The sequence below is a fragment of the Nerophis ophidion genome, linkage group LG06 (genome assembly GCF_033978795.1).
Source record: "Nerophis ophidion isolate RoL-2023_Sa linkage group LG06, RoL_Noph_v1.0, whole genome shotgun sequence".
Classification (NCBI taxonomy): Eukaryota; Metazoa; Chordata; class Actinopteri; order Syngnathiformes; family Syngnathidae; genus Nerophis; species Nerophis ophidion.
The window spans coordinates 30,302,169-30,323,666 of NC_084616.1; the positions used below are offsets into that span (position 1 = coordinate 30,302,169).

A 21,498-nucleotide genomic window follows, 5' to 3' on the forward strand; every position below is an offset into this window, starting at 1 on the left:
ATGTATATTTGTACAGTGACTGTATATGTACAGTACGTATATATGTATGTTTGTACAGTGAAGGTGTGTGTGGATGTACAAGCAATATATTTTACTCCCACTGTGTGCGGGTGCCAGAGTACGACCCCAGCCACCCAGAGAGCCCAACCCACAAACAGCCGGTGTGGTGCCCAGGGAACAAGGGACCACCGGCCCCACGCAGCCAGGCCGGCCAGCGACAGGAACCTCAGAGCCCGGCCCACCGTGCTGCCGGCTAGAGCCAGCAGCAGGCTGCCGACAGATGTGCCTGGCAGAGGACAAGGCAAGAGAGAAGTAGGAGACAGCCAGCCTTCAAGCCTGCGAAAGATCACACCCAACACCGGCAGAAAGACCGGACGCCCCACCGGAGGGGCCCAAAGACTCCCTGCAACCGGACGGGTAGACTCCCCCCACCCCCCAGAGAGCACGGCCCACCAAAGGCCACCCCACCCAAGTCGGCCGCTGCAGGACCGCCCAGCACGGGGGGCACAGGAACCACCAACCCCACCCGCAAGGACCCCAACAATGGAGATAGGACAACCAGCCCTGTCGAATCAGCAAAAATGTAAATAATAATAGTAAAATATAAAAAGGTTGCCAGTTGAGCACCGCCCTCTTCGTCTGGCTACTGCCCTTGGTAAAGTTACTAAACATGTCAGACCTAAGTAAATCTAAAAGGCACCGTTATGATTCTCAACATATTCATGACAAAGTCAGAAAGGAACAAAATGAGGATTTGTATCATGGATGCCTTTTGAAAGATGGAGACGATTGAGGCGGAGAAGATTTTTTCATCGGATGCCAAACTTTCTAATTTCATATGGTACCTTTTTAAGGTATTTTTCTGCCTGCCATAACCTTAATATTTTTTCCTCCAATAAATGTACATCATCAGCATTGAAATTGCACTGTTGACATGTGTGCATTGATAAAAATTCAAAATAAAAAAATCCTGACCGCTACACAGATCACAGCAGCTACACTAACGCTCACATGTGCGCTCTATTTTTTAACAAAGTCCTATTAGTTACAATCATTTAACGATTAATGGAAGCAACAGAATATAAATCAGGGATTTTAATCTGTCAATCGTTGCAGCCCTATCAAAGATAACACATTCACATTCTAATAATGTTAACGAGCAATGTTGTCAATCCACTATTGACCAGATGACGGGGTTCAGACCCAAGATAAGTAAGTCCACAGAGGCTTGAATATGGACCAGTTTTGGTGGTACAAGAAAGTGGCCAGAAAAAAGTGCTACAAATAGGGTCGTCTGACCCAACATTTTTGATCTGCAGTGCAAAAACAAATTGGACTAAATACACTTATTCCCCCATGGACCACAATCTACTTAAACTGAAATATATCATTTAGTTTTTTTAAAATGCTCTTAGGCCATTAAAATGTAATTAACTGCTTACAAATCAATCAGTACATTACATTGTTTTAATGCTATGCAATGCACAATATATATATATATATATATATATACATATATATATATATATATATATATATATATATATATATATATATATATATATATATATATATATATATATATATATATATATATATATATATATATATATATATGTATATATATATATATATATATATATATGTATATATATATATGCAGGTGCTGGTCATATTATTAGAATATCATGAAAAAGTTTATTTATTTCATTAATTCTATTTAGAAAGTCAAACTTGTAGAATGTATACATTCATTCCAAACAGACTGATACATTTCAAGTTTTTTTTTGCCAAATTCAACATCTCAGAAAATTAGAATATGGTGAAAAGGTCAGATATTGAAGACACCTGGTGCCACACTCTAATTAGCTAACTAACTCAAAACACCTGGAAAAGCCTTTAAATGGTCTCTCTTTTTGATTCTGTATGACAAACAATCATGGGGAAGACTGCTGACTTGACAACTGTCCAAAACATGACCATTGATACTTTAAAGAAGGAGGGCAAGACACAAAAGGTCATTGCCAAAGAGGTTGGATGTTCCCAGAGCTCTGTGTCCAAGCACATTAATAGAGAGGCGAAGGGAAGACAAAGATGTGGTAGAAAAAAAGTGTACAAGCAAGAGGGATAACCGCACCCTGGAGAGGATTGTCAAACAAAACCGATTAAAAAATGTGGGGGAGATCCACAAAGAGTGGACTGCAGCTGGAGTCAGTGCTTCAAGAACCACCACGCACCGACGTATGCAAGATATGGGCTTCAGCTGTCGCATTCCTTGTGTAAAGCCACTTTTGAATAAGAGACAACGTCAAAAGCGTCTCGCCGGGGCTCAAGACAAAAAGGACTGGACTGCTGCTGAGTAGTCCAAAGTTATGTTTTCAGATTAAAGTAAATTTTGTATCTCCTTTGGAAATCAAGGTCCCAGAGTCTGGAGGAAGACAGGAGAGGCACAGAATCCACGTTGGCTGAAGTCCAGAGTCAAATTTCCACAATCGGTAATGGTGTGGGGTCCCATGTCATCTGCTGGTGTTGGTCCACTGTGTTTCCTGAGGTCTAGGGTCAATGCAGCAGTCTACCAGGAAGTTTTAGAACACTTTATGCTGCCTGCCGCGGACCAATTTTATGGAGGTGAAGATTTCATTTTCCAACATGACTTGGCACCTGCACACAGTGCCAAATCTACCAGTACCTGGTTTAAGGACCATGGTATCCCTGTTCTTGATTGGCCTGCAAACTCACCTAACCTTAACCCCATTGAAAACCTATGGGGTAATGTGAAGCGGAAGATGCGAGATGCCAGACCCAACAATGCTGAAGAGCTGAAGGCCACTATTAAAGCAACCTGGGCTCTCATAACACCTGAGGAGTGCAACAGACTGGTCGACTCCATGCCACGCTGTATTGCTGCAGCAATTCAGGCAAAAGGAGCTGCAACTAAGTATTGATTGCCGTACATGCTGAAACTTTCCATGTTCATAATTTTCAGTTGGCCGACATTTCTAAAAAATATTTTTTGGTACTAGTCGTAACTAATATTCAAATTTTCTGAGATACTGAATTTGGGATCTTCAGTAATTGTCAGTACTAATAATCAAAATTTAAAGAAATAAAAATTTCAAATATATCACTATGTGTGTAATGAATTGATATAATATGTAAGTTTCACGTTCTGAATATAATTACTGAAATAAATCAACTTTATTTATTTATTTTTGAACAGCACCTGTATGTATGTATGTATATATATATAAATATATATATATATATATATATATATATATATATATATATATATATATATATATATATATATATATATATATATATATTCATCAATCCATCCACTCCACACAGAAAGATCCCGAGCCCGGGATTGAACCCTGACTACTCAGGACCTTCGTATTGTGAGGCAGACGCACTAACCCCTCTCCCACCATGAAGCCCATATATATATATATATATATATATATATATATATATATATATACACACATATATACATATATACACACATATATATATATATGTATATATATATATATATATATATACACACATATATATATATATATATATATATATATATATATATATATATATATATATATATATATATATATGTCTTGATTGGATTATCCAGAGAATAGTGCTCGATACCGTGGTAGAGCGCAATATGTAGGTGTGGGAAAAATCACAAAACTACTTCATCTCTACAGAACTGTTTCATGAGGGGTTCCCTCAATCATTAGGAGATTTTCTCCTGAGATCATCTCATGAAACAGTTCTGTAGAGATGAAGTAGTCTTGTGATTTTCCCCACACCTACATATATATATATATATATATATTTTAGGGCTATGAATATTTGGGTGTCTCACGATTTGATTCAATATCGATTCTTGGGTTCACGATTCAATAATATATTGATTTTTTCGATTCGATTCGATTCGATTCTCTATTCAAAAACGATATTTTTCCAATTCAAAACGATTCTCTATTTATTCAATTCATGGGATTTCAGCAGGATCTACCCCAGTCTGCTGACATGCTTGCAGAGTAGTAAATTTAAAAAAAAAAAAAACTTTTATAATTGTAAAGGACAATGTTTTATCAACTGATTGCAATAATGTAAATTTGTTTTAACTATTAAACGAACCAAAAATATGACTTATTTTATCTTTGTGAAAATATTGGACACAGTGTGTTGTCAAGCTTATGGGATGTGATGCAAGTGTAGGCCACTGTGACATTATTGTTCTTTTTTTTATTTTTATAAATGTCTAATGATAATGTCAATGAGGGATTTTTAATCACTGCTATGCTGAAATTATAACTAATATTGATACTGTTGTTGATCATATTCATTTTTGTTTCACTACTTTTGGTTTGTTCTGTGTCGTGTTTGTGTCTCCTTAATTGCTCTGTTTATTGCAGTTCTGAGTGTTGCCGGGTCAGGTTTTGTTTTGGAATTGGATTCCATTGTTATGGTGTTTCTGTGTATTGTTATGTTGGATTGATTAAATTTTTTTTTTTTTTTTTAATCGATTTTTTTAAAATGAGAATCGATTCTGAATCGTACAACGTATTCGATTCGATTTGTTTTCGAATCGATTTTTTCCAACACCCCTAATATATATATATATATATATATATATATATATATGAATATATATATATATATATATATATATATATATATATATATATATATATATATATATATATATGTATATATATATATATATATATATATATATATATATTCATATATATATGTATATATATATATATATATATATATATATATATATTCATATATATATATATATATATATATATATATATATATATATATATATATATATATATATATATATATATATATATATATAGAGAGAGAGAGAGAGAGAGAGAGAGAGAGAGAGAGATAAAATAAATGTTGTGCCAAGTACTTGAAAAGTTTTCTGGGATAATGGTAACTGTCTTAAAGGCCTTCTCTCTAGTCAGATGACCAGATGACTGCAGACCATAGTGCATGATCAGAGATAATAAAGCGCACAAGTTTTGTCTCAGTATTACTCACTTCAAAAACATTCTCTCTGCTTTTGAAAGTAATTCACTACCGAAGTAGGTGATCGAGGGTCGCCATGGCAATGCCAGACAGTATTCTCCCTATTATAAGTCGGTGTAAGGTAAGATTACCACCTGTGGTTATTAAAAATACCAACTGTCCAATTTCCAGTAGGCTATGACAGAGCAAGGTAATAAGGGTCATGTTTTCTCCATGCCTCAATATGATTTTGATCCTCACCTTTGCACTTGTTCGTAGTCTTGTCCAGTATAGCCTTTGTGGAAACAATTTTCCCGTATCTAAAAAACAGAAAACAGGCAGCATTATTATACATTACTTTTTCATCTCCTGCAGTCACGGGGTTTCTCTGTAAATTAAATGTAACTGACTTTGTTCAGTGATTACATTTTAACCCCCACCACCTTCATTGCATTTACAAACCCCGTTTCCATATGAGTTGGGAAATTGCGTTGGATGTAAATATAAACAGAATACAATGATTTGCAAATCCTTTTCAACCCATATTTAGTTGAATGCACTACAAAGACAAGATATTTGATGTTCAAACTCATAAACTTTATTTTGTTTTGTATATAATAATTAACTTAGAATTTCATGGCTGCAACACGTACCAAAGTAGTTGGGAAAGGGCATGTTCACCACTGTGTTACAACACCATTTCTTTTAACAACACTCAATAAACGTTTGGGAACTGAAGAAACTAATTGTTGAAGCTTTGAAAGTGGAATTCTTTCCCATTCTTGTTTTTTGTAGAGCTTCAGTCGTTTAACAGTACGGGGGTCTCCGCTGTCATATTTTACGCTTCATAATGCGCCACACATTTTCGATGGGAGACCGGTCTGGACTGCAGGCGGGCCAGAAAAGTACCAGTACTCTTTTTTTACGAAGCCCCACTGTTGTAACACTTGTCTTGCTGAAATAAGCAGGGGCGTCCATGATAACGTTGCTTGGATGACAACATATGTTGCTCCAAAACCTGTGTGGACCTTTCAGCATTAATGGTGCCTTCACAGATGTGTAAGTTACCCATGCCTTGTGCACTAATACACCCCCATACCATCACAGATGCTGGCTTTTGAACTTTGCGCCTATAACAATCCGAATGGTTATTTTCCTCTTTGTTCTGGAGGACACCACGTCCACAGTTTCCAAATATAATTTGAAATGTGGACTCGTCAGACCACAGAACACCTTTCCACTTTGCATCAGTCCATCTTAGATGAGCTCGAGCCCAGCCAAGCCGGCGGCGTTTCAGGATATTGTTGATATATTGGGTTTGGCTTTGCATAGCACAGTTTTAACTTGCACTTACAGATGTAGCGTCCAACTGTAGTTACTGACAGTAGTTTTATGAAGTGTTCCTGAGCCCATGTGGTGATATCTTTTACACACTGATGTCGGTTTTTGATGCAGCCTGAGGGATCAAAAGTCCGTGATATCCTCGCTTACGTGCAGTGATTTCTCCAGATTCTCTGAACTTTTTGATTATTTTACGGACCGTAGATGGTAAAATCCCTAAATTCCTTGCAATAGCTCGTTGAAAAATGCTGTTGTAAAACTGTTGCTTACAAAGTGGTGACCCTCGCCCCATCCTTGTTTGTGAATTACTTAGCATTTCATGGAAGCTGCTTTTATACCCAATCATGGCACCCAACTGTTCCGAATTAGCCTGCACACCTGTGGGATGTTCCAAATAAGTGTTTGATGAGCATTCCTTAACTTTATCAGTATTTATTGGCACCTTTCCCAACTTCTTTATCACGTGTTGCTGGCATCAAATTCTAAAGTTAATGATTATTTGAACAAAAAAAAATGTTTATCAGTTTGAACATCAAATATGTTGTCTTTGTAGCATATTCAACTCAATATGGGTTGAAAATGACTTGCAAATCATTTTATTCCGTTTATATTTACATCTAACACAATTTCCTAACTCATATGGAAACGGGGTTTGTACTTGCTGATAATAAATTAAAACTTCAGGGATGGAAATGGAGGAAGTACACTTTGTGCATTTTTATTCATGTTAGCTCCAACATAAATGTCTAACAGGACATTGTCCATGCAAGTTTCTATTCCATTAATCTTACATTTTCATTATCACTCCAAGTCTCAATACTTTTGCTACAGCGGACAGGACAAATGCATATTGTCTATCAGACGCCATCTCGCCAGGCATGCAGTGTAACATGATATGTCTCTCCTGGGCTCTCCTGTGCAATGCTGGCTCTCAGCCATATTCTCATTCTGTATTCAGCACCCTCACTTTAGCCAATGTCATCGTCCTTCGTGCTATTCAGCTACATTGCATACATTGGGTACATTGCACCTCTGCATATACAAATAGTCTTAGGGATTTTAATTGCTTTCAAACGTGAAAACACTTTTTAACTGTGTTTTAAGTTAAGCTTTTATAGGTAAAAATGGGCGCAATATTGTATGTTGTTTAAAATAAAAAACTGCATTTATTGGGGGAATTTTGCCCATCACCCACAATCCTGAGTTCAAATCTTATGAGTTCGAATAACTGAAAAACTGTTAGCAAGAGGCGACTCACAACACCAACATGGAGCATCATCTATTTTGCCTATAAAACTCTCTAAAAACATTGAAGAACCGCCAATAACGTGCATGTTCATACTGGGACCTGTATATTAACCAAATTATTTATTGTATTGAGGGTCTGGACGGGAGGTGTTGGCGATACCGAGAATTCTTGTATCGATCCGATACCATGTAAATAACTTGAAACGCCACGATCAAATATTTTTGTGAATTTGCCTCCAGTTATTTGATTATGATAAAACAAATATAATTAATAAAATCAAACAGAACATAATAATGAAACACATCTAACTATATACAACAATATGAAACCAATGTAACAGTACAAAATTAATAAAATGTAGTAATTCCATTTTTATTTTCTTCTACATACAATTGTTTAACGTTTTAGGGTAGGTTAGAGGCAAAGGATGTGTTTGTGTGAGCAGCAGAGCACAAGATGGACGGTAGTGCATTGTTGCCACAGACAGAATAGAAGAAAGTAATTTACTGGATAAAATGTTGAGAAACTCTAACAAAAGTATTGTTCCCATCAAACTAGTATCGATCCGATACTTATACTTAGCTTGTTCTTGGTATTATCGGTATTTGGATTGATACGCCCAGCCCTTATGGACAGCAAGAACTATTGTGTTGTTCTATTTATTGATTTGTCCAAATCATTTGACACAGTAAACCACAGCTTGTTAATACAAGCCCTATGGCATTGTCTAAACATGCAGCTTCCTTGTTCGTACAGACTATCTTCCCAGCAGAACACAATGTATATAGGTGGCTGAATCTACCTCTTCAATTCTGGACATTACCAAAGAGGTTCTACAAAGTTCAGAGCTGGAGCCTGTTTAATTTTAAATAGGCATAATCTTTGTAATAATTTGTTAAATGCAATGCATCATTTTCATGTAGACAACACGCTTATGTATTGCTGTTTAAACCTCGCTCACTCAGGCTTCAACGTTTTACAAGCTGCTGTAATCCAGTCCTGCTTATTGGCAACTAAATTTATTTTAAATTCAGATAAGAAGGGTGAAGTTTGGGTTCTATTTCAGAAACGAAACGTGCTGCACTGTCAAGATCAGAAAGAAATTATTGATGTTCTTGCCCATAATTAATTATTGGAGACATACTTATTTTGAGTGCTTATTCCAAATATCTCCAGTCCTTGGACACTGTTTTTGGCACTAAGATTTGTTACTGGCTTTAACCGTCTCACCCACCACTGTCAACTTAATTTTAATCACCATCATTGAATGCATGCAGATACACAAATTGGCTCATAATAATCTATAGGGTCTTGTAGGTTTAATCCATTCCTATTTGTTTACTTTGTCACAAACAACAAACAGTTGCTTTGCATTACGTTCCAAACCTTACTTATATTTTAACAACAGTTGTCAAAAATAACAAGTTAATTTGTGATTGATGACAAGAATTCAAATTAATCATGTATAAACACAGAATAAGCACACAATTTATGTTGAACCACAGATGGTTAGCTGAATGCGGACATGGTGCTATGTGAAAAAATGAAAGGGAGACTTCAACTGGTGGTAAATTTCGATTCAAAACACACCCTGATGGGACTGAAGGTAAAAACAAGGTAATTTGCATATATTGTAGCGACTAATTCTCTTTTCGCTGCACAACAAGTTAAATAGAAAAAAACGCAGCAAGAACGCTACTAGTACATCAACAGCAAGCAGGGGACAACAAACAATGATGGTGGGGCATATTCGTGGCAATGTTGTAAAAAAAACCCCACCACAGGTAGGGTTAGCAACGTTTTGGTAGCAACTGTGAATAATCATGATTAATGCAAATTTAAAAATTTGATTCATTTAATCAAAAACAATTATCATTTGACAGACATAACTGTTCCTCGTGTACGGACTGAATTTGGGGAAATAACTTTTAGACAATTGTACAGTGTCTGTGAGTGTTTTGTCATCAGCCTACAACTTCCTTTTCATTGCATTTATTGATTTTATTGACAAAGAGCTAACACAGAGGAACTACTTTTCTGGCGTAGTAACACAGGGCCTAGCTCCCCATAATATAATCCGATAGGACAGGATCTGTACTGACTGAGAGACAAGAACAATCATATGAACTACTACGAATAGAGAACCAAATGATATGCAAAGTATTAGCCCATATTTCATTCTAATTTTTACATAGCTCGATCAAATGTGTATATACAGTAACTGTGATATCAAGCACTATGCGCTCCATGTTTCAAAGTCTATGTGATGACTTACTCAATGGACTTTTGCCTGCCTAGAAGGTGCTAACTCAAGCATTATATCCTACCTTCTTCCAATTCCGAGCAGTTACGCCAGTGGTCCCCAACCTTTTTGTATCCGAGGACCGGTCAACGCTTAATAATATGTCCGGGGGGGGGGATCCTTTTTATTTATTTATTTTTATTTTTTTCTTTGTCATGAAAAAGGGAGGTTTTTGTGGTTGGTGAACTAATTGTAAGTGTATATTGTGTTTTTTATGTTGATTTAATTTAAAAAAAAAAATAATAATAACATTTTTTTTTTTTTAATTTTTTTTTTTTTAATAAAAATGAATAAAAAATTCTTCTGCGGCCCGGTACCAATCGGGCCATGGCCCGGTGGTTGGGGACCACTGAGATACGCCACACGTAACACATGTTTCTGGTCCATTTGGCATAGTTTAGCTACGAAGGTTAGGTAATGTACAGTGGTACCGCAACTTAAACATATTTTATGAGATGTCTCTTGCTATTTTGTTATGCTTTAATGGGGACTTAATATGCAAACCCGTTTCTTGCTTATTAGTACCTGTTTTTGTGTATTTGGGATCTGCATTAGTCCTGAAATTTTTAAATCAAACCATGGAGGCCTGGCGGAGATATTTAACACACAATCTTGCCTTCTTTCAATTTTTGCCCAATTTGTGACGTTTTTCCAATAGGTAACGTCCACAGATATTTCCATGTATAGCAAAGTTTTACCCAGAGAGCTTTGTGCTTGTCCGTCATTGTAGTCTGACATTGTAGACAATAACGTCCTTATTTTTCTCTATCCTCTTGTAGTGGAGCAAACTGGCTTGTGCATGCACATGCATTCTCCGTTGTTGCCGTTTATAATACAAAAGTAGCACATAGGTCAAACTTATATCCGTCAGTAAACCCGATATGGAAGCGCTAAAAAACTACAAAATCCCTGATAGGGAGAAGACACTGTCAAAGTGGAGCGATGTACATACCAGAGGTGGGACCAAGTAATTGTTTTGCAAGTCACAAGTAAGTCTCAAGTCTTTGCCCTCAAGTCTCGAGTCAAGTCCCGAGTCAAGACAGGCAAGTCCCGAGTCAAGTCCAAAGTCAATACTGGGAAGTCTCAAGTCAGGTCCCAAGTCCTGCATTTTGAGTTTCGAGTCATTTCAAGTCTTTTTAACCACAGACTAATATATGTACACAGATTGTGTATGCTTTTAAAACGCTGTATGTATTTATTATTAAAAAAAACTGTGCTTACACTGCACTTCATAGTAGCACTATTAACCAGTTATTCTAAACATTTAACTCATTCCTTTACAGTATAAACACATTTAAAAAAACAAGTGCAACTGTACTTATTTGCACAAAAGTGTTAACATTGTATTTCCATGGAATATTGCATTGTAACTAGTTCCACAGCAGTTTCTATCCAGTTCTTACCTTATATCATTGATCTCATCTCACACTATATATGTGTTTATGTGTGCGTACACATAAAAAACATAACAAATACATGAACATAACAATGAACAGTGCTGTACTTTTTAGATGTCAGGGCTCTATGGAATATGTACACATATTCTTAATATAGTATACATTTTAACTGACCTTTATTTGACTATGTTTGGCTTTTTGTAGGTGGCTAAAATATGCGGTGCTGCTGACCGCCGTCTAACGTTACGTTACTGTTTGTGATACATTCACTAACGTGACGTTATGTGTAGGTACCTCATGCAACCCTGCTTAAAAAAAAATCACTTGACAAAAAGTATGAATAAGGTAGCGAACTGCAGTGGACGCAACAGATTGCCGTGTTTGCAATGACGTTATAACCATAGACATCTCATAAGTAGACGCAGAATTGGCTGCTGTGACGCAAGCAATTTGGCCGCCATCTTGAAGTGGTGATGAGGAGCCGGCAAGCAGCCTAAACTGACAGTTGACAGGTATAAAACAAACATGCTGGGGTGGTATTCAGCGTTTTCCTGCTCAAATCAGCGGACTGTTGAAAATAGGAATTGGGGGATTACTTTTCACAAGTAAGATTTAACATTAACATACTATTGGTTGTATTTTGTGAAAATAATATTACCACAGAGTTAAGCAGGAGCAAAGAACTACAATATTTGTATGTGAAAATCACAAAGAAATCTTCTGGGGGAGGATGACCCCCCTACAGGTATGTGGTTTACAAACTTACAGACCCACCTAAAACAACATTCACCAGCCGCCACTAATTATGATGCATTTTCATTTTATTGTAACCACAGATAAGTCTTCAAGTAACAATATTCAAATACTAACTTTGTTGGGTAAGACAGAATTTGGTTTTATTCTGAATCCAGTGCAACAGATTGGTGGTTCTAGCTGAAATAAAGACTTTCAGGTGTTTATATATGTTAAGTATTTGGCAGACACTTTTATCCAAAGCAACATACATGAAAAATACATACAAAACAATGACTGTAAACATGATCATTTGAGGGAAGAATGTAATAGAAAATATAAATACAAAGTGTCAAGACAGAATAAACTCTCTGCTGTTGCAGCAACAGAGTATAAGTCTATAACAGTGGTTGTCAACCTTTTTTAAGTGATGTACCCCCTCTGAACATTTTTTTAATTCAAGTACCCATTAATCAGAGCAAAGCATTTTTGGTTGAAAAAGGAGATAAAGAAGTAAAATACAGCACTATGTCATCAGTTTCTGATTTATTAAATTGTATAACAGTGCAAAATATTGCTCATTTGTAGTGGTCTTTCTTGAACTATTTGAAAAAAAAAGATGTAAAAATAACTAAAAACTTGTTGAAAAATAAACAAGTGATTAAATTTTAAATAAAGATTTCTACACATAAAAGTAATCAACTTAAAGTGCCCTCTTTGGGGATTGTAATAGAGATCCATCTGGATTCATGAACTTAATTCTAAACATTTCTTCACAAAAAAGAAACCTTTAACATCAATATTTATGGAACATGTCTACAAAAAAATCTAGCCGTCAAAACTGAATATTGCATTGTTGCATTTCTTTTTACAGTTTATGAACTTACATTCATATTTTGTTGAAGTATTATTCAGTAAATATATTTATAAAGGATTTTGAATTGTTGCTATTTTTAGAATATTTAAAAAAAATATCATGTATATACCCCTTGGCATACCCTGAAGTACCCCCATTTGAGAACCACTGGTCTATAGGTCCGTAAGATATATAGATATCTAATGTATTCATACATTGTTTATGTAGGATATACACATGTATATATAACCTAATGATATTGTTTCTTTAATTTAAAAATAGCTGACTGTTTTTTTCCCCCCTTCTCTGGGATTATATTCCCAGTTTTGATCTCAGACGTCTGGTCACTTATAGCACATAAGAATATTCTATTACTGTTAAGCAAATTATGAACACGCAAAGACATGTGTCCTTTATCATAATTACACGCATGACAAAAAAGCGCGTGAATATCAGTGGTATTCAGTGAGGTAATATGAATTAAATGTGCTGACAGTTAATTGCTCCTGCCAAAGGAATTGCCCTGAGTGGAGCGGATCACCACTCCAAGTTGGCGGCCGCGCGTCACGTCAGCGGCAACAGGCAGTAGCGCTCGATGCTGCATCTACTTATAAGATGTCTATGGTTATAACGTTAGCAGTGACTTTACAGCCTCACTGATTTAACTACACAACAAATAAAAGTTACGTTAAGCAGCCAATAAACGTTAGCTTACATTGAAAACTTACCCTTCTTTGTGCAACTTCAAATGTCGAACGAAGTTGGAAGTTGTTGCGTCTCCGTCTGTAATCTTCCAACCGCATGATTTGCATACGGCACTTCCTGTTTTGTTGACCGAATCGTAGTTTTAATACCCGAACGAAACACTATATGGCATAATTTTCCTCACTTATTCTTCTGTTGTTTGAGAGCAGCTCTGCTTGGTTTTCCTGCAATTTGATTGGATGAATGCTGTGTGACGAAAATAACGTGGATGTAATTTGATTGGCTGTTGTACTGACAGGTAGCGCACAGGCTGTCATCGCACACACGCTGACAAGCACGCGTACACAATGGAAGATACGGAGCGCTCCTGAATAACTTTTTAATCGTTGGGTTTTGGGGAAAGTTGCAAGTCATGTCAAGTCAAAAGGCTCAAGTCCAAGTCGAGTCCCAAGTCATTGATGTTAAAGTCAATGTCGAGTTGCAAGTCTTTTTACATTTTGTCAAGTCGAGTCAAAAGTCATCAAATTCATGACTCGAGTCCAAGTCATGTGACTCGAGTCCACACCTCTGGTACATACACTATATTGCCAAAAGTATTTGGCCACCCATCATGGGGAGAAGACACTGTCAAAGTGGAGTAATGTACATACACTATATTGCCAAAAGTATTTGGCCACCCATCCAAATGTTGAGAATCAGATGTTCTAATCACTTGGCCTGGCCACAGGTGTATAAAATCAAGCAATTAAGCATGGAGACTGTTTCTACAAACATTTGTGAAAAAATGGTCTGCTCTCAAGAGCTCAGTGATTTCCAGCGTGGAACTGTCATACGATGCAACCTGTGCAACAAGTCCAGTCCTGAAATTTCTTGAAATATTCCAAAGTCAACTGTCGGCTTTATTATAAGAAAATGGAAGAGTTTGGGCACAACAGCAACTCAACCACCAAGTGGAGGGAATTGTGGTGTGGAGTTGTTTTTCAGGAGATGGGCTTGGCCCTTTAGTTCCAGTGAAAGGAACATTGAATCCTCCAGGATATCAAAACATTTTGGACAATTCCATGCTCCAAACCTGGTGGGAAAAGTTTGGAAAGGGCCCCTTCCTTTTCCAACATGACTGTGCACAAAGCAAGGATCATAAAGACATGGATGACAGAGTCTGGTGTGGATGAACTATACTGGCCTGCACAGAGTCCTGACCTGAATCCGATAGAACACCTTTGGGATGAATTAGAATGGAGACTGAGAGCCAGGCCTTCTCGACCAACATCAGCGTGTGACCTCACCAAACCCCTTTTGGAAGAATGGTCAAAAATTCCTACAAACACACTATGCAACCTTGTGGACAGCCTTCCCAGAAGAGTTGAAGCTGTAATAGCTGCAAAAGGTGGGCCGACTTCATATTGAACCTCATGGGTTAGGAACGGAATGGCTCTTCAAATTCTTATGTGAGTCAAGGCAGGTGGCCAAATACTTTTGTGTGTACGACCGCCCACAAAATGGCGCATCCTTAAGAAACGGCCAGAAAGCAGATTGAAGATGGTTTGCATTGGTGGTTATTTTACCAAATACCAACCATTACATATTATGTAATGGTTGTTATTTAGTAATCTAAATAGTTAGTAATCTCTAGCCTTTAAAAAGACCCCCTTTTTAGACCAGTTGATCTGCCGTTTCTTTTTTTTTCTCCTCTGTCCCCATCTCCCTTGTGGAGGGGACACACACACACACACACACACACACACAGGTCCGGTGGCCATGGATGAAGTACTGGCTGTCCAGAGTCAGGACCCAGGATGGACCGCTCGCCTGTGTATCGGTTGGGCACATCTCTGCGCTGCTGAATTGATTAACCTGGACCCCGACTTAAACAAGTTGAAAAACGTATTACCATTTAGTGGTCAATTGTACGGAATATGTACTGAACTGTGCAATCTACTAATAAAAGTTTCAATCAATCAATCAATCAATGATCCGCCTCCGCTTGGGATGGTTTCCTGCTGGCTCCACTTTGGACGGGACTCTAGCTACTATATTGGATCCACTTTGGACTGGACTCTCACTGTTATGTTAGATCCACTATGGATTGGACTTTCACAATATCATGTTAGACCTGCTCGACATCCATTGCATTTGGTCCTCTAGAGGGGGGGGGTTGCCAACATATGCGGTCCTCTCCAAGGTTTCTCATAGACATCATTGTCACTATCTCCGACGTCCCACTGGGGTGAGTGTTTCCTTGCCCTTATGAGGGCTCTACCGAGGATGTCGTTGTGGTTTGTGCAGCCCTTTGAGACACTTGTGATTTAGGGCTATATAAATAAACATTGATTAGTTGATTGATTGATTGATTTAGAACACAAAGAAGTGTTTTAAATGTGAAAAATATTCTAATAGTATAACTACTTCAAATGTGAACAGCATAAGATCTGGCCAAAAACATATGGGGCCCATAATGTAATAAGAGTTGCATGGATTTCCTCTTACAAATTGACTTATGTTTAAATTGAGAAAACATTGTATGCTAGAAAAAAATCAGATGTATTAAAGTGCGCTCAAGCACAAATCCAAACACAGTTTTGTGTTACATCGCAAATAACGTGGGATTGACCGCAGACATTTCGTGACTGGGCACGCCCGGACAACGCCTAGGCTATGCCACCTTATAAATACGCAAATGATTTTTAAAGTAGCCATATGCCTGGGATCTGCATGCTCTGCCCAATCACAATTCAGTAGTGAATTGTGATTGGGCAGCAAAATGTGCCGCAACCACCGGCTGCTGCTGTCCGCTTGAATATATCATTACATATTATTTACTGTATATGTAATATGTAAATATAACATATATTATATTTTATATTGCTACTATGGTACATTTTTACTCTACTTTATACCTGCATTATCATTTCCATCCTTACCCTTTCCATCCTTTGTAACTGAGCTATTGTGTGGAACAATTTCCCTTTAAAGATCAAAAAAGTTTGTCTAAGTCTACGTCTACTGGCTGGTTAAGTGCACATCTGTAATATTTATTTGAACTCCTGTGAGGCATGACTATTTCATGGCGTCATAGTCCAAGCTATGCCCAGGAAGTGGACTGAGATTGTGTCTTGTTCATGTGCATACCCAGGAACACAAGCAGTTGAGAGCTTTACATTAAGACTAGTATACACAATGCATGCTGCTGCTCTACATTGTGAAGAGTGATAAGAGGGGCAGGGGACTCAGCCATGGGTGAGGGAAGGTGGAGTCTGATGTCCATTCATGGTCAACAACCAATGAGGGACTAGGGCGAGGAGTGTAGCCACAGTAAAGATACCTAGGGAAAATGAACCTCCATCCCCTGCTCTCATCTGCCTACATATAGATCTACAGATCCTGACTGAAACCAACTCTACGAGTGGGGGGAGGGGATCTGTCCTCTAGTCATATATGCTCACATTTGCAGTGATAGTGGGTCTAATGCTATACATGACACATCTCCATGCTGCGACCCACTGTAGTGATAGTAATGAATGCATTTTATTAGAAACACGATAGTCTTCCAGCCTCGTCAACGTGAGAGAGTCACATCGGCCCTAATGTGCAGGGCTAAAAGGCAAATTTCATGCTATGATTTTATCGGGCTGTGTAGAAGCAAAAATACGAGAACCACCCCCACGGAACAGAGGAGAACAGAACAGACCGCCACCTGACCCACAAACTCGGAACACAATTCACTCCACCCCTTCTAAATCCCCCCTTCATGCCATTGCCTTGTTTGTCTTTCCCTTTCCCCTGGGCTCGCCGTTTCCTGTAGGGTTGGGCAGCCTCATGTGAGCCATATCTTTTAGACAGCTGTAAAATAGCAAGCCTCTCCCTCCCTTACTTGCTCAAGCTCCCTCCCTCCCCTTTCTCTCCTTTTCTCTCACTCTTCTCCTCTGTCACATTTTCTTTGCTCTGCTGGTTCTCATCACCAGGCTCCAGTCCTCAATTAAGCTGGCAAGGATCATTCATCCCCGCCGTACTTGTTTTAATGACTTCCACTGGCAGTCTAACAAACATGTCCAATTGATTGGTGCATACTGCTGTTTGATGTCAGACCAATTTTTAAAGACCATTGTGGGGTATTCAACAGACCTTAAGCAGACAGTAGTATCAAACGACTCATACAATGTAATGCCCTGAAAGGGGTCCTATTTTGCAAAACCAACTTTCCTTACCTGTTGGTACCTGTTTTAAGACCTAATCTACAAAGATCTAAATACCAACCGCTAAACAGTGTGTCCAAACTATAATACGGTATGTACTATTGGTGGCGTGTTGTGTTTGATCTACTAAGACTGCATGTACAATTGAAAAGTGGTGCAGACCATCCATCCATCCATTTTCTACAGCTTCTTTACACTCACATTCACCCACTAGGGCCAATTTAGTGTGGCCAATCTATTCATCCCCAGGTGCATGTCCGCCCTATTTTAATAGAGGTTTTTGCTTCTACTCTCGGCATTACACTTTTTTCCCTCCACATTCATTTAATACGCTCTCCAACCTGTGTGTGATGTTGAACTAGCAGCACACATCAAAATTCAGTAACACCTTTTCTGCTATATAAAATCACAATCTACAGACAACAAACAGTTTTTAATGCATTTGACGCTCTGCTTGAAGGCGGTGATACATTACACCACTGCAGCATATTCCTGCATCTGGAATGTTCCAAACGCCAGAAAATGCACATTGACAAAAAAAACAAAAAACAGCAGACACCAAAACCCATACAATCAATTTGTTTAATCAGCCCCTTAAATCATCCAGGAGCTAATCAACTATAGAATTATTTACTGAAGAGATTGCTGATTTTGTTTTATTTCTGACAGTCAAAATATGTTGACACGCACACGTGAGCGCAGGATTATCTGTTTAGCAGATGAGCACTATGTGCGCTATCAAGGTGCATGTGCTTAGGTAGACCAAGCTCTTAGTGTATTTGGGATCCCAATAAGTCCAAAACATGTGGAATTAAACCATGGAAGCATGGAGGAGATATTTATAAAACAATTTTCCCTTCTTCCAAAATTGCTCCAAACAAGCTGTTTAGAATTTGAGACATTAATGACGTATTTTGCCGTAGCTACGTCAGCGGATGTCTCCACATATGGTAGAGGTTTACCTGCAGAGCTCTGCGCAAGTCTGGCATTTTTATTCAGTTATAGTACAAAGTTGTAGTCAATAAGTTCCTTCTTTTTCTCTTTCCTCTTGTTGTGGGGAAGACTATCCCGTACATGCACATGCATCCTCTGCTGATGCCATTTCTAAAAAAAATTAGTCTAAAGTTCTGTCTTTTATCTGTCAGTAGACTCTATCTGGAAGCGCTAAAAACTACAACATGGATGACAGGGAGAAGACGCAGTCGAAGTGGAGGCATGTAATTAAGACCGTCCACAAAACGGAGCAAAGAGACGGTCAGAAAGAGGGTTTGTAAAACATAATCTATGCCAAATGTTGACCAAAGAACCACCATTACATGTTATGTAGACCAGTGGTCCCCAACCACCGGGCCGGTACCGGGCCGCGGCTCGATTGGTATTAGCCGCAGAATCATTTTTAAAATTTTTTTATTAAATCAACATAAAAAACACAAGATACACTTACAATTAGTCCACCAACCCCCCAAAAAACTCCCCTTTTCATGACAAAAAAAAGAAAAAAGAATCACCCCCCCACCTCCTCCATCAGCCATCGCTCACTTCTCTGTTCCCAATATCCTCAGCCCCTCTAATCTGCTTCATGTGTGTCCACAGAGAGATTTATAGTGCGCGCGTTCTGAGAAAGAGTTTATTGGGTGACTTACGGCTGACAGAGTTTGACCAGATCCTGGTCTGTGGTTCCTGGGTGAAGGCCACGGATATACAGGTTGGTTTTGCTCAACTGCTCGCCGCCGTTATTTCCGCTGCTGCTGCCATTGCTGATGGTGCTGGTGTGGTTGCTGTTGGGGCTTGGAGGAGCCATCTGATGATTGGAGGGCGACACATACGTCTGCTGCAAGACACATTGAGGCTCCTGTTATATTTGGAGGTGTATGGTCCTTCTCTTATGCACTATGGTACTTCCCTTCAAGTTTTGACAAGAAGAAGTTTGTAACAACATGCAAATATACATACAAAGTACAGTATTTGGTAATCACAAAATCTTTCACTGCACTTTCAAAATGAAAGTTGATGAAAGTAAAATTAGTGTGCAGTTGTTAGGTGAATGCATACATTTGAGTCAATTAGTTATGAACACCTAATATATTCGTCAAATTGAGAGATCCAGATTAGGAGTTGCACAGACTAGTAAACTAATCATTTTTTTTGTTTTGACATTGACTGATTTTGGCACTTCACAGCATTTTCTTTTGCATTTGTGTACCCCCAGCACAGCAGGAGTGCCGACACTACATGTCCTTGTGAAAAGTAGCTCTTTTGCACGAGACCATTGTTATGTTGGATACAGTGACGTGCGGTGAGGTTCATGGCTGGTGAGGCACTGACGTGCACAGTCAGATTTAGAAACAGATGAACCCTGAAGAGTATCTTATTCACAATTTGATTGGCAACAGTTAACGGGTTATGTTTAAAAGCTCATACCAGCATTCTTTACACATACAAACTGTAGCACACAAAAAAGCACATTTAATAAAAAAAACTTTATTATGGTCTTACCTTTACTTATAAATTAAGTCCATGCCCCGCTCCTTATCTTTCTTCGGTTTTAAAATTCTCTCTGTCTTGATGGAGATCACTATCTGAAGCAAACCTTTTAACTCTGGCGTTGGTCCTCCTTTAATTATTACCTCCTGCTTCGATTGAAAGTCCAGTTTAGAAAACGGTTTTATTTTAGACATGTAATCATCAATGTTAAAAGAGGAAAAAATAAATGATCGCTGCCGCTGCACTTGACTTGCTAACTGTAGCTTGTTGTCACTTATTCTGCAGCCGAGTATTCGCAAGAATGATTTCTGGGATCACTAGCCCCCTCTACCACCAGGAGGCGGGAGAACAGGTGCCTCACACAGTGGGTCTTCGCAGCACAAGAATTACGTTACACACAAACAGTTGTTGAAAAAATACACTGTACATTATATACCTCAGCTAACTAAATTATGGAAATGTATAGTATAATTCATATAGCAATATGGTCTCACTGCACAGCAGCCAGCAGTTAGCCAAGTCATTGCGCAATCCATGGGGAGGCTTAACTGGCTGCTGACTCACCGCAAGTCTTTTCTCAGTATTTGAACGGCAAATGTGAAAATTCAGCGATTTTGAATAAAAATCATCTAAAACTGGTGAAGTTAAATGGAAAATAACTTTATAAAGTGTAATCACTGGATACATATAACAATTTATTTTATTTTTACATTTTTTTTCTTTCCATGATTGCACGTGAGGCCCCGACTCACCTGCCTCCCCTGACTGCACGTCACTAGTTGGATAAGTTAAACAGTCAGAAAATCCAACTGGAGAAGGAGAAGAGGGCTGGACTAGCTTGGATTTGTCTTTTTTCCTGACTTTTGGGATTTTAAACGTGCTTAAGTAACAAAATACTAAACACAGAGCATTTTTTCCTGAAAATCAACCGGCTAGTATTGTACTTCCTGTCACACTCTCCCTTTATCAAAGCAAAATTGCTGCACCTTTGCGCTGACATTCAGTAAAAATGGAAGCCTTATTATTTTCTTCAAAGTAGGGATGTTCCGAAGAGGGCCTTATGCTGCCGAATCCAATACTAATCATCCGTGAGTGATATCGAATGATACTAATACCGATACCAATCACATATATTAATTGTACATTTTTCAATCTATTTATGGTGGTGGTATTGACAGTTTAACAATATC

At 38.2% G+C, this 21,498-nt stretch overlaps 1 protein-coding gene across 3 annotated transcripts in view; it reads right to left on the bottom strand.

Moving 5' to 3' along the window:
- rbms2b (RNA binding motif, single stranded interacting protein 2b) overlaps positions 1-21,498 on the bottom strand; it is a 54,727-nt gene that overhangs the window by 19,597 nt on the left and 13,632 nt on the right. For all 3 annotated transcript variants that reach the window (XM_061903333.1, XM_061903334.1, XM_061903332.1), the window contains exons 2-3: positions 19,468-19,655; positions 5,311-5,369 (exon numbers count right to left, since the gene is read on the bottom strand). In XM_061903333.1, coding sequence (XP_061759317.1) covers positions 5,311-5,369; positions 19,468-19,655 — 247 coding nt within the window. The remainder of the gene's footprint in view (positions 1-5,310; positions 5,370-19,467; positions 19,656-21,498) is intronic.